This window comes from Ceratotherium simum, chromosome 4 (assembly GCF_057802395.1).
Source record: "Ceratotherium simum simum isolate JZ-2026a chromosome 4, ASM5780239v1, whole genome shotgun sequence".
In the NCBI taxonomy this organism is placed as follows: domain Eukaryota; kingdom Metazoa; phylum Chordata; class Mammalia; order Perissodactyla; family Rhinocerotidae; genus Ceratotherium; species Ceratotherium simum.
In genome coordinates this window covers 11691002-11706059 of record NC_141903.1, presented here as the reverse complement: position 1 = coordinate 11706059, position 15058 = coordinate 11691002, and the positions used below count along the sequence as shown (strand labels likewise).

The window sequence follows — 15058 nt, the reverse complement described above, 5'->3', positions numbered from 1 at the left end:
TAAAAAAAGTGGAATTGATATTGCAATAATTAAGAGCCAAATATGACTACCACTGGTGGCAGATAACATTTCACTTTCATTAAGCAATATAAAATAGACGCGAGAATTCCCGGCTGCCACCCTGACACACCAGGCTTTGCAGAATGAATCTTAAATTGCGCTATGTCAGTCAGAGCTCAGGAGTTATCAGCATCATTTAATTAACTTTTTTTTTTTTTTTGCAAAAACTAACACACTGGAATAAAATATAAAAATGTAATCCCTGTACAAACCCATCACTAATGATGGCCCCCGGCAGAGGCCAGAGCTGCATCCAAGCAGGAATCAGGACATTAACCCTCTTTGTCCCTTCTCTGTAGTCTCCTCCTTCAGCCAGAAGGGAAAGAGGGGTCAGGGGCTCCTTCCACCTTGACCTAGAAGCCTCAGAAATCCAGAGCTGTTCTTTTTACTTGAGGCCATTGCATCCACCTCTTCTCCCTAATGTTGTTAACTTTCAGCCACTTTCCTCTTGCAATTGACGTGTATTTTTGTTCTTAAAAAAACAGCAAAACTTGTATGACTTTCCAAAAAGGAACGGTAACTGGAGTCTTTGGCTCCAATTACAAGAGGATGTTTTTACCTAGGAATTTCATTTATAGGTGTTATCTGCAAGAAAGAATGCAGACTTGGGCTCCCACACATGCAAGTGAGATGGGAGAAGGAAGGTGGCATGGAGCAGGAGTACGAAATGGTTCAGATTCTCGGGGTTCAACAGAGCATTTGGCAGCCTGCCATCGGGTGTGGGCAGGGGCTCTCCCTTGAGTGGTGCTGTCTCTACCCTGTAATGCACCAATGGCTAATAGGTGGCACAGGTGTCATCAGGCTCCCACACCCAGGGCAGACATTAAAAATGAGTCACAGCACTCTTTAGAGATGAGCTTGCATTTGGCTTCAAAATCCTTCTCCTCTCGGTTGCCCAACAGCCATTACCAATCAACTAGTGTTAGGACTCAAGAGGTAACCTATTTGCCATCCCTTCATTAGCCAGAAGACCTGTTGCTACCTGTGTCATGTGACAGCCACATTGCTGGTCAGAGAATTCAAGCATTCTTGTCTAGATTTTCCAGTGGCTGGGAGGAGTCCAAAATCAGGGGTGCTTCCCAAGTAATTGAGCCGGGAGCTGTCAGCCAGAAGGGAAAAAAAGAAAAAGACTGCCTTTTGGGGGCCCCTTTAGACCAGAAACGAAAATGTTATGTTTGCTTTATCATCAATTCTTCAGCTAACTGTTTGTTCTTTTTCCTTCTGTTTTCTTTCTATAAAGAAATAAAGAGTTTAAACATAGGTAAGACGAAAAACTCTTTCCCGTATAATTTGATATGGTTCGTTTGCTTCCTTGTGTTTGGTTTTTGTTTTGTGCTTCTTGTGTAATGTTGTATATTTTTATGTACCAAATATAGTAACTTTTTTATGTGCTAATTGTGTTGTGGATACGATAAGCTTTAGCAATTATGAAATGCAGTCAAAAAGCAACCAAATAAGATGACAGTAATTAGAATTTCCGGGAGATGCAAGTGCAAGATAATGAACCCTCAGCGAACTTTTATCCCGACTACTCCGTGCGGTCCATAATTGGGCTAAACAGTTGAGGCAAACTTCTGGCTTTTGTAAATGCTGGACTGGGTTCACAAAAGCTTTAATGAACTGGAAACGGGTCAAAAACTCATTTTCAACTCATTAATGATTTTTTTCCCCTGGAATATATGGTCATTTGGGAAAAAAAAAAAAAAGTTAATTGCCAATCTGCTGGTCAGAATGAATCCAGCAGTCAGATGCATTGGGAATTTTCATGGAGTTAAATCACTTTTAAGTCATATGAAGGGTGTAGACCAAGTCCTTTTTGTCTCAATAGCCTTTGTTATTCATTTGCTCCCAAGATATCATTTAAAACCGTACTGCTACAATTCACATATATACTGTATGACATGCATATATGTGCATGTGGCTCTGGGGAGCTTCTCATTACAAAGTTAGGAAAACTCCAGGTTGCCCCTGGTTACACTGAAATGGAAGAAAAGTGACCTTATTTTTATTTGGAAGAGGAAAAAAAACAAAGCAATGTATTTTAATACTCGAGAAGGTGTTTCTTCTCATTCTTGGAAATGAAACATGAAAGGGGCTTCTTCATGATGTCAGGTCTAAATGAGACAGAGTGGAGTCAAGTTATGTAAGATCATCAAAGTCAGTGGAAAAGCCATGCATAGGAGGAATCTTCTGTGTCCTTTTTCTCACGTACCCCCAAATTGGCTGGTTATAGGTACCCCATTGGGCCAAATTTTTTAAAAAGCAGCAGCAATGCCCTGGAAAGACACCCCATTTGACCTTCACCACAGCCACAGATGTGGAAGCATGGCTGTCCACCTACCTGAGCTTCTCTGCAAGCATCTTGGTTGGAATGAGTATGAGGCCATGGGGAAGAATGGGCCGCAGCAAGAACTGACCCCACACCCTCAGGTGTCTGCTCTTCTGCCAGAGATTTTGAAAAACCTCCTTGAATTAGGCTCCCTAGAAAGTCCAGAATTAATTATCTTGCTCATATATAGGCACAGATGTGCAATGCCCTGATCCCTCTGTTGATCATGCCAGCTACTGTTCATTCAGTAACAAAGTACAGCATCTAATTAAAAAGTGGCATGAATTTTTCCCTTTCTACCCTAATTTGTTTTGCGTATACGGATTTTCTCTAAAGACTTAATAGCCAAAAAAAGAAGAAAAGAGAAGCAAAGGAAAAGAACCCAGGTAGCCTACTCTTTCAAACTAGTTATCTAGGCTGGAATTTTAGAAAGACTTTGACGTCTAGTTTAATTATGTGTCTTAATAGCAACCTGAGGAGAAGCTGGAATTAAAGATGGCCTCGATTCACAAAGTGTTCCTAAAAATAGCTTCCTAGTTCTTTTCTTAAATCTGGGAAGAACCCAGATGGTGGTGTTTTAGTTAGTAATTTACCAACGAACATGTACAGGACAAATCCATCTAACGTTATCATCGCTCTCACCATCCCTTCACCTCTCTGAGCCCCTCTTCCCATAATTCCAAACTACAATTGAAAAATAACTGAAAAATAAAAAAGGGTCATGCTCATTTTAGGCATGTGGCACCAAAACCTAATCTACCACGCTAGGGCAGAGAGGCACTCGCTGCTTGCATGCTCGAGCCAGTGATTTGAATAACTGGGATGGGAACAGCATGAGCACCCATTCTGGTCTCAACCTCCAACCAGTGGCAGACACTGCAAAAGGAAGAAACTATAGGTTTTGAGCCAAAAGGGATGTGAGCAATGATCTGAGTTTTTCATTACCCAGATAAGGAATCTAGGACCCAACACAGCTAAAAGACTTACCTAAGGTCACCAGCTGGGTCAGAGTTGAGTTGAGAGTTCCCTGTGTCTCAGTCCTGAACCACATCTACAAATCTTACCCTATGCTAGCAACACATAAGACAGCTAGACACACAGCAGAGAAAGAGGTCCAGGTCTCTGAGACTTAATGCCTTCCTAATGCATTTCTCACACACTCAGATATTTATCTCCTACTGTGGCTTAAGGCCCTGGCAGATCTTGGTCCACACCTGTGACCTCACTATTACCCAAGATTTGAAAACTGTATCTCCTCTCTCAGTAATTCAGATTCTGGATGTGATATCAGCAAGACATCACATTTCTTCTCATGAAATGCCAACTTTATTCATATCCACATGAGCAACAGTAGAGAAGATCCAAGGCTGAGAACTGGCGAGCCTCCCGTTACCGAGTTAGGAAAACTCCAGGTTGGCTCAGTATTAATGATCTAGTCCCTTGGAGACATTGAGGAAACACAGATTGGAAAGAGAACATTGTCACATGGAAGTGTTCCTCAATCCCACTTGAGAACATATTAAAGCCACAGGGGGAAATAAAGGTGCTAACACATACAACACAAACGTAAAAGCAGGATCAGAGTGCGATCTTTTGCACCGGATATGTGAAGTAATGGTATTTTAGCATCATGGGAAACAATGAATTCTATGCAGCATGAGGAGCTTAAATCCAATTAGAAGTAGCTAAGAGCCCTGATATGTTAGCACACTAAGTTATTATGTTAGATTCTTTCCAGTTCACTAAAGTGGAAAGACACTAGAGATGGTAAGAGTCTTGCTAGGATTTTTGTCATCTCCTTGATCCAGTAGGCCAGCTGCATAGCCCCCTTCTCATTCCTCTCTGTGCTTCTTCTACTAAAGCAACAACCCGGCACACAAGTACTATTTGGCAGTGGACCCCGTGTCCGGCTCTCTCTACGTGTCTGACACCAACAGTCGGCGAATCTACCGCGTCAAGTCTCTGAGCGGAGCTAAAGACCTGGCTGGGAATTCAGAAGTTGTGGCAGGGACTGGAGAGCAATGCTTGCCCTTTGATGAAGCCCGCTGCGGGGACGGAGGGAAGGCTGTGGACGCAACCCTGATGAGCCCTCGAGGTAAAGGCTGCAACCTCTGCCCCAGCTGGAGCTTGCCACAAGCTTGGCTTTCTTACTGGAACTGAACAAGGCCCAGCAGTCCCAAACACAGCTTTCCCTAGAATAATTTAACTCTGATAGGTTGCTTTGGTGTGTGGGTGTTTAAAAAAAAACTTATTTATTTGAAGTAAACTTCATCACCCACATATGCCACAAATGGAAAGTGGGATGGATCGCTCCTGGAGATTTCTGACTGCTGCCAGTCAGAGCGCGTCAGAAGGAAATGTGAGCTCCAGGAGCTGGAGTGCCAGCTGTGTGGGTGGAGACAGAACAGAGCCCCGTGGGGGGGCCTCTGACCACTCCCCGACGTTTTTGTTGGACAATAGTGGGTATAACGCTAAAGCACAGTGCCTGACATTTTGTAAATGCCCAGTAAACGGGTAGCAATTAGGAATGGGTCTAATTTCCAAAGGTCTGGGATTGTGGGGGAGGGGTTCTTGGACCCTATGGATCTCTGTTTGAAAATGACTCAAGATACATAAGGTTAAGAACCAATCATTTGAGGGTCCAATGCCTGTTAGCATTTTTAGCTACCATGAAAGCAGCCGGCAGCATGGATTAAGGATGAGGAGCCTTGGGCTTGGGCAGTGGGGTTAAGATACAAAAGAAACAGAAGCCACTGTCTTCATTGTACCAGGGGAGTGCTGGGACCCGAGTTCCCCCAGGGCATTGACATCCCCCAGGCTTAATTGGGAATGCTTCCTGGAGGATACATTTTGAATTGGGAGTTTGTGAGTGCAAGAATCATTGTTTCTCAACTTCATCGTTGCAGTCAGTTGTGAAGGGTATTCAAGTAATTTAGTACCAATAATTTTTCAAGCAATGAACTTGGGAGATAACTTCTTTTCTAAAGATAGCTGATGTAAAGTTATTTCCCCATTCATTCACTTGCAGCCTTGGTTCATTTGCAGCCCAAGGTTCTTTCTTCAGTTGGGTAGTGACACAGCCCAGGAATTATGCAGATCACAGCACAGTGCTCATGAGAAAGGGTGTCACCTTAAAAGGTTGAGAACCACTGCTCTGAGTGTGCTAATCCACCCAGTAAGGTCCCTGGTCCGAGAAGATAATGCCCAGTAGGGCATCCCCACCTCCACCCCACCAGCCCTGCTCCTTGCCAGGAGACACACTCCCACTGTTTGTCTTGCTCAGGTATTGCAGTAGACAAGAATGGGCTCATGTACTTTGTCGACGCCACCATGATCCGGAAGGTTGACCAGAATGGAATCATCTCCACCTTGCTGGGCTCCAATGACCTCACTGCCGTCCGGCCACTGAGCTGTGACTCCAGCATGGACGTGGCCCAGGTGGGACTCTCTCTCTTATTTCTCATCACTAAGCCACACCTGGTTCTTGGCCTGAAGTTCTCACCTGCAGCCTGTTTGGGTTGGAAGTGGAGTGGGAGGAGAAGATATAGATACAAATCACAGCTTTGTTTGCAGAAGGCTTGAGATGAACTAGACAGCAAGATGGGCTGGGAAATGTCAGATAGGAATGGGGGCGGGGCGAGAATTCTGCTCAGAAAAGTGGGGCTGGTGACGCACTCCAGCCGTGGCAGATTATAGGGTAGGAGTTACTGTGTAATTACCTCTCTTCTCCATCATTATTGCAGGTTTGAGAATGTACTGTACAGTGTTATATGTCAATCAGAACTTCCCTGTTAATCTTAAATGACTGCATCTTCACTATATAAACCTTTACTTTGTGCAGTAGTAACTAGAGCAGAGCCCTCCATGACATTCCCCCAAGTGATAGTCCTTTAGTCCGGGCTCTTACGGTGGCAGAGAACAGAGGCTTGCTCAAATGTACAGCAGGAGAAACTGGACTTGATCATATGGATTCTCAAACAACCTGGAATATATATTCACCCTTCCTATAACGCCCTTTTCAACCCTTGGTCAATCTCATTAGTTTTAGTTCAAATTTCAGAACAAACTGACAACTTGCTACTGAGATTTTCATTTCAAATTCTGCAGAGAAGGACTGCGTTTGGTCCAGTTCATTTTTTCAAGCAAACACTGAAGTTGTAGTTCACTGGCCAGCCTGTGCATTGGCTGCCCTTGGGTCAGGGCCACCTTCCAAACTGGATGGCTCCTTTTTGTAAATTAGGTAATGGTACCTCCTCTAAATGAATGTAGCCTCCTCAGGCCCATGGCATGGTGAGCAGAATAGGCTGGATTACATGAGCTTCTTGTGCAGTGGACTACCTGTACAACCATATATGACGACTCTGACCCTGGTCCAATCATCTGGGGCTGAGAAGAATATCATGCGTACAGCTGGTGACCTACTCTAGCCACAGCAGATGATACAGTAGGAGATGTTTGTTACATAGTCTTCTTCTCCATCATGCACACTTAACATGGGCAAGTGGTTCGATGATGGGCACTCCTCATACAGTGTTTTAGTAAAAAACTGTCTTTTTACCCCAGCTGCATAAAACCCATATAAGTGCCCTACACAGTTAAATGTTGGGCATGTTAGAGGTTGTTCTTTAACCTGATGCCATGTCATCCACAGGTTCGCCTGGAGTGGCCAACAGACCTTGCTGTCAACCCCATGGACAACTCCCTGTATGTTCTAGAGAATAATGTCATCCTTCGCATCACTGAGAACCACCAAGTCAGCATCATTGCGGGACGCCCCATGCACTGCCAGGTTCCTGGCATTGACTACTCGCTTAGCAAACTAGCCATTCACTCTGCTCTGGAGTCAGCCAGTGCCATTGCCATTTCTCACACTGGGGTCCTCTATATCACTGAAACGGATGAGAAGAAGATTAACCGTCTACGCCAGGTAACAACCAATGGGGAGATCTGCCTTTTAGCTGGGGCAGCCTCAGACTGCGACTGCAAAAACGATGTCAATTGCAACTGCTACTCGGGAGATGATGCCTATGCGACTGATGCCATCTTGAATTCCCCATCATCCTTAGCGGTAGCTCCAGATGGTACCATCTACATCGCAGACCTTGGAAATATTCGGATCAGGGCAGTCAGCAAGAACAAGCCCATTCTTAATGCTTTCAACCAGTATGAGGCTGCATCCCCCGGAGAACAGGAATTGTATGTCTTCAACGCCGATGGCATCCACCAGTACACTGTAAGCCTGGTGACAGGGGAGTACTTGTACAATTTCACATACGGCACTGACAACGATGTCACTGAATTGATTGACAATAATGGAAATTCCCTGAAGATCCGTCGGGACAGCAGTGGCATGCCCCGCCACCTGCTCATGCCCGACAACCAGATAATCACCCTCACAGTGGGTACCAATGGAGGTCTCAAAGTCGTGTCCACACAGAACCTGGAGCTTGGCCTCATGACCTATGATGGGAACACTGGCCTCCTAGCCACCAAGAGTGATGAAACAGGATGGACAACTTTCTATGAGTAAGTAGGTTTGCAAAGTATTTCCCAAGAGCACTTATGCTACCCTAGCTGGCATCAGAATTGGCTGTCCATGTAGCTTGTAGAATTGTTTACTCATGTTGTCTTCTTAACTTTAATGTTTACTTGTGGCCCCAAGATATTCATGTCCCCCCTCCCTGACCCCTAAACAATTTACACTATTGGGTCTCCGATTTTGAACGTCCTCCCTACAAGAGTTGGGAATTCCTGTTGCCTGCTTGCTATTCCAATTTCAGGATATTGGGCACGCACAGCACCTGGGAGATCAAGTGTTGATTAACTTTGCTGATCATTCATGTTTGCCATGGTTGCGGAAATTAGAACCTAAAAGGCAAGATCCTGGTGGGGTTCCTTTAATTTGCCAATAGGTACAGCAACACACTTGACTGCACAGACAGTTAGATAAACTCTGAATTTCCTCTTTAGCAGAAGCAGATCAATACAGATAAAGTGCTGGGTATATTAAAATATGCCCAAGCTGGTCATATTTCCCCTAACAATTATCTCATACTTAATAGTCCCACCATCCGTTTTACCAAAAAGCTGTTTTCCCTTGCTCCCGCAGGCAGCTCTTGGTCAAATTGCCTGCTGTTGCTGGTATTACCCAGTGGGATGTGGTTGGAGGAAATTGCTAAGGCATGATTCCTCCAATTGCTAGCTGAGACTGGGATGGAATTTACAAATATCTGGCTCTCCTTGATGGTGAAGGATCTGGTTAACCCCTGTGTATTTGGAGTCCTTGCTTCCTTTCTGTCTAGGTGTTGCTGCTAGCTCAGAATTTAGTAAGTTAGGGAGTGGTTGTCACAGAGGGAAAGGGGGACAAGAGAAGACCTCATTGTTGATCACTCCCAAATCCAGGAATGTTCACTTCCTGTTTATAGTTCAATGGGTTTGGGAGAATGTAAAGGGAGCTGTTGCCACCTGCTGGAAATGTACTGCATTGGAGAGCTGCTTTCCCTTGCTCCGTCTTCCTTCCTTGGGCAAAGCTGTGTTTCTCAGACTTCTGAAGCATCCTAACATCTTTCAGGGCACTGGGACCTGATCAAACTTGACCAGCCAGTGACTCTGTCCCTGAAGGCACATCCGAGTGCCGTCTTTAGCTAGCAGACTAAATTAGATTAGAGGTAATACTTTAACCCAAACACCTCCTAGATTTTCGTCTTCCTTTCTAGCAGTTCCGCCTAAAGACCCAATGCATTTCAGAGATAATTTGTTGTCTCACCTGACAGAAAAAAACAATGTCATTCTCAGGAGGCCAATCTGAATTAGGCCTGACTTAGAGACTGTAGTAAAGAAGTTCATGCTCAGACATGAGCTCTAACTCAGAGAATATTTTCCAGGAGTGGCCACTAGTTTAATGAAAATATGGGCATGATTCATAAATTTAAAAAAAAAGGTTCAGAAGTTACATGGAAACTGCATATTTTTCTCTCTTGCTTTGAAGAGCAGCTTTTTTTCCATAATGTGAGTAAATCCAATTATCACAAATTCTCTATTGTAGGGGTTCAAATGCATAAGGTTTTCTTTTTCCTCCTAAAAAGATAGTGAGTTCTTTTCGTTTTGTGGTACCTTTTGCACATGGTCAGCAATTTGGCCATCTGAATATCAGACATAAACTTCACTTCCTGTTGGGGCTGCATACCTTTAGCCAAAACTTGAGAAAGGAGTTAAACCACGCAGAGGCCTTGAGGCTATTAGAAAACAGTCTGTCCTTCAATGAGAGTTTCCTTAGGGGGATTCTTCTCTTTCCTTCCCGTTACCTGAGGCCGGGTGCAAATCCTCCCCTAGGTGGGAAGAGTAACAGTACCTTCCCTCTGCATAGTACTTTATAGGTAGAGAAGCATTTCATCTGCTCAGAGGTCATAATGACCCTTTGAGTACAGGTTTGCTTATCCTCATTTTACGGATAAAGAAATTGAGGCTCAGAGAAGGGAAGCAACTCCCCCAAGGCCACACAGAGAGTCAGCAGTGAAGCAAGACTTAAATCCAGATCTCCAAGTCTAGCATTCTTTGTGTTATATGCCAGTGTCCTGAAGCAGGGCTGTGAGAAACATTTGGACCTCTCACCTTCAGATTCCAAATGGGAACTATCCCAAAATTTGGGGGAAGGTACAACCCAATAAGACAAATCCATCAGTGACTCTGGGAACAGGAAAAAAAGGTGGGGAAAAATAACACTACTGAGTTGTACTGGCCCTATTTTATGGTCAGCCAGTTCCAAAAAGTTCCAGGAAGCCCTAGCCTTGGAATTAAAATTTCCCCAGATGTAGGCCATTGGGTCCTGGAAGAAGACATAGCCTGATCCAGATATATCTCTGAGGGAACACAGGTTTCCCCAAAAAGACAGGATGGTATACCAGAAAGCTCCTGGATCTTGGAGTCAGGATGACAGGAGTATGAATGTCACATACTTACTGAATGACTTGGGACAAGTTACTTAACCTCTCTGTTAAGTAGAGCCTCAATGTCCATATTTGTCAAGTGGGGATAATAATGCAAATCACATAGGGGTGCTGTGATAATTCACTGGGATAATATATTTTTAGCAATTAGCAAAGCACCTGGCATATAGAAGTTCAACAAAGGGTGGATGCTAACGGGATTGAGGGGAATAATTAAACATGCCTCTGTCTCTGTCCCACTCCTCAGGTTCCAGACAAACAACTGCATAGTGGATACATGAGTCAAATAGATGGAGATTTATTTTGGAAAAGCAGAATTTACTTAATACTTCATTTTGCCTTTATCTTCCTTCCGTTTATTTGTGTCTTCCACAATTTTTCATCAATGTCTTATAGTTTTCAGTGTACAGGTCTTTCACTTCCTTGGTTAAATTTATTCCTAGGTATTTTATTCTTTTTGGAACTGTTTTCTTAATTTCTCTTTCTGATAGTTATTAGTGTATAGAATTACAACAGGTTTTTGTATATTGATTTTGTATCCTGTAACTTTACTAACAGTTTTTTGGTGAAGTTAGGGTTTTTTATGTATAATATCATGTCATTTGCGAATAGTGACAGATTTACTTTCTTTCTGATTTGGATGCCTTTTATTTCTTCTTCTTGCCTAATTGCTCTGGCTAGGACTTTCAATACTATGTTGTATGAAGGTGGCAAGAGTGGGCATCCTTGTCTTGATCTTAGAGGAAAAGTTTTCATCATACTCACTGTTGAGTATGATGTTAGCTGTGGGTTTGTCATATATAAACTTTATTGAGAGTTTTTATTACAAATAGATGTTGAATTTTGTCAAATGCTTTTTATGCATCTATTGAGATGATCATATGGTTTTTAGCCTTCATTTTGTTACTATGGTGTATCACACTGATTAATCAATCAATGAATTAATCAATCATCAATTTGGCTATTTGAATATCAGACATAAACTTCACTTCCTGCTGGGGCCAAGTTGCTCACCATGTGCAAAAGGTACCACAAAACAAAAAACCACCATCTTTTTTGGAAGGAATCCTTTTTAGGATTTGCAGATGTTGAACCATCCTTACATCCCTGGAAAAAAAAATCCCACTTGATCAAGGTATATGATCCTTTTAATGTATTGTTGTATTCACTTTGCTAAGATTTTGTTGAGGATTTTTGCATTTAAGTTCATTAGGGATATAGGCCTGTAATTCTCTTTTCGAAATTGCAGCGTTTGTCTGGTTTTTGTATCAGGGTAATGCCATCCTCATAAAATGACTTTGGAAGAGTTCCCTCCTCTTCTATTTTATGGAAGACTTTGAGAAGAATTGGTATTAATTCTTCTTTGAATGTTTTGTGGAATTTACCAATGAAATTGTCTGGTCATGGACTTTTGTTTGTTGGAAGGTTTTTAATTACTGACTCAATCTCCTTACTAGTATTCAGAGTGTCCAGATTTTCTATTTCTTCATGTTTCTAGGAATTTATCTATTCTAGGTTGTCCAATTTGTTGGTGTATAATTGTTCATAATAGTCTTATGACCCTTTGTATTTCTGTGGTTTCAGTTGTAATGTCTTCTCTTTCATTTCTCATTTTATTTGAGTCCTCTCTCTTTTTCTCCTGGTTAGTCTAAGAAAAGGTTTGTCAATTTTGTTTATCTTTTCAAAGAACCAGCTCTTAGTTTCATTGATCTTTTCTATTGTCTTTTTAGTCTCTATTTCATTTATTTCCACTCTGATCTTTGGGCTTTGTTAGTTCTGTTTTATTTTTAAATATGTTTTGTTTCTGGCTATAAAACATGAAAGTAAGAAATGTTGGTTACAAGTAATTACTAAAACATGGGAACATATAAAAACACACAGAAAAACCACCACTAACATTGAGATGTTTATATTTTCAGAGAATTTCTTCCATATATATTCATTTTTTTCCCTCTCCTCTCCCACAAGTACACTATCAGGGGAATATATTTTGTATTCTACTCTTTCCACTCAACAATATATACATTTTTTTCATACCATTAAATAGAAATCCATGTCATCAATTTTGATGGCTTCATAGGCTTCTACTCTATGGATAGATCAATCCTTTACTTAATAAATCTTCGATCAAAGAACATTTAGGTTGTTCTATTTGTCACTAATATAAATAACATCTTTGTATCCCTGTCTGAGAGGCAGATTCTTTAATAGATAAAAAAGCACAAGGGAGCCCCTTTACCTTGGAGGACCTGTGTCCCATTCCTGTGATGGCTGTAGAACCAAAGGCTGGGCCCCCAATCTCACTAGGTTCCCTGCTCACAGTTCTCCCCTCCTCTCCCCACCTTTACCCAACTGGCCATCCAGCTTAATGTGGTTCTGCTGTCAGCCTTCAAACATCCACAGAGCTTCACGCTTTCCAGTTCAACCCAGAAGCAAAATTTCTCAGATCACTGAAAGTCTGAGCCAAGTCTACATTCCTCTATTTCCAAAAACATTTACCAAGCACCCTCCATATTTGATTTTTGTAGTCCTACGCACTAAGTGATAAAGTCCAACAGGCCACAGTGGTTCTCTTCACAGGCCCTCCCCACGAGGATCCTTCTTAAGAGCCTGTAGGGGTACCACATACTGTACAAACTCCAGTCTCCATCACTCAGAACCTGCCAGCTTTGTCCCTGTCCCCAGCACACAGGGAATCACAACCAGAGGATGAGCAGTTTTCCTTCTTTTTAACCCTCCAAGCCTTCGTTGCTCCAGCTTCTTCCCCCAGTAACAGATCTCATCTGGGAGAGCTCAAAGGCCTCAGACCTTGGAAAGAGTCTGTTTCCCTTTCCTAGGGCATAAGGAGGGCCTAGGCTTTCAGAATACAATGTATCTTCCAGGGTAGAGAAATGCTCTACCGAGTGGAACAGCAAGACTTCTTGCTAAAGAAGGTGGAAACAAAACTCCATACGTGAAGAGTAAAGATGACACAAATACATAAAGAAGGAGGGCCCAACTTCAGGCAACGTTCTGGCAGCAGAGCTTGATCACTGGTCTACCTAGACTGGGGTGCTGAGGTCAAGTGAGTCATTGGGAAAACTGTCTAAGAAGGCTGCTTGGGGAGCTGAGCTATGGTTGGTTTGCAGCTATAGGACCGGAGAAAAGGCTACAGGCAGCCAGGCCTGCTATGCTTGAGCCAAGACATGGAGGTGTCATTTGGCCCAGGCTGACTATCCAGAGATCTATGAGGTGACAAGTGGGATGACATTGTACCTGGTGGAATACCAAGGGCATGGATGGTCTCAAATGCCAGCTTTTGATTTGATTGAGCCACCAGTGAGGAATGAGTATGGTTAGTTCAGCAGAGAAGTGACATGATGAAACTGATAATATTTAGGAATATTAATTTGATGGCTTTGTGGAACATATAAATTAAACAGCAAAAGATGCCTACAAGTCGCTGTTCTAACTTTGGAAAGCATCATTAAGTACACCCTGCCTGAGACCACATGAAATGTTTTCACTGAGCTGAAGTTAGGTATACTGGTGGAAGAGAAAGCATCACCACTGTTTCTCAGGACAGGTTGGGGTTTTGATGATTGTGAAAAGGGGCCTCAGTGTGATGCACCACCTAGCCACCCTACCTTGCAATATCTCTTTCTCTGGCCCCATGAGTCTGTCCCTTGTGTGGTTCTGAGTGTTGGGAAGGCCTTCAACTCCAGTGACTGTGCTTCCAACCAGTATGTCTGTGCTCCAGCTATGACCATGAGGGCCGTCTGACCAATGTGACACGCCCCACGGGGGTGGTGACCAGTCTACACCGGGAAATGGAGAAATCCATCACCATTGACATTGAGAATTCCAACCGTGATGATGACGTCACTGTCATTACCAACTTGTCTTCGGTGGAGGCCTCCTATACAGTGGTACAAGGTAAGCCCCAAACTCACCCCCAGACTCAGACCCCAGCCAAGCTCAGAGGTATGAGTTACCTAGCCTGGGAGGACTTCCAGAGGCCTAAAGCACCCCTCAGCTTGCTGTTTTAGTCAAATATCCACAGCAAACAGACGCTGCAAGAGGTCAATCTTGTACACAATGTCCTAATCAGATTCAGGAGAATGTCATCTATGCCAGACCAAATGTCTAGATATTTGGAAATGTCTATGTACTTATCTGAAAATATCAGTTGTCATCCCCACGTGCTCTCTCCCCATCTCCTACTCTTCCATCACCAGCACTCACCACGAACCCAACCCACATAGTTACCTTCTCAAAGGCTGTTTATTCTCTTGGGCCCACCTTCTTCTTTTTTTTTTTTGGTCCCATTCTGATTATCTTTTCCAAGCATTTCTTTGTGGAGTTGGTTGCCATGGAATCAGAGCCCTTTAGGAATCTCTTGCCAAGACTGGGATCTCAAAGGTTTCTGACCACCCCATGGTTACTGTTGCTGTTCGACATGACGTATAGTCCAGGACAGGCACAAGGGCTGGCAAGAAAAGGAATTGTGCAGATTAATTTAATTAAGATATAATGTCAGTGGGCTAGCCCATTGTCAGAGGATAAAAGTGTCCTCTCAGTAGATAAATGGTGACATTTCTGGACTATTATCCCATGACAGAACCTGTTTTAATGACTCTATTGCTGCTCCGCCAAATGATTAATGATGTAGATTCTGTCCTTCTGCATGATGATGGCTGCAGTTGCAAGAGTGACAGATACACACTTGCTCACTACCCCAAAA

The 15058-nt window shown here is 43.1% G+C and overlaps 1 protein-coding gene across 2 annotated transcripts in view; it reads left to right on the top strand.

Moving 5' to 3' along the window:
* The window catches only part of TENM2 (teneurin transmembrane protein 2), a 573466-nt gene that overhangs the window by 517407 nt on the left and 41001 nt on the right, over positions 1-15058 (top strand). For both annotated transcript variants that reach the window (XM_087429448.1, XM_014786118.2), the window contains 4 exons: positions 4252-4484; positions 5673-5827; positions 7041-7915; positions 14075-14250. In XM_087429448.1, the coding sequence (XP_087285574.1) occupies positions 4252-4484; positions 5673-5827; positions 7041-7915; positions 14075-14250 (1439 nt within the window). The remainder of the gene's footprint in view (positions 1-4251; positions 4485-5672; positions 5828-7040; positions 7916-14074; positions 14251-15058) is intronic.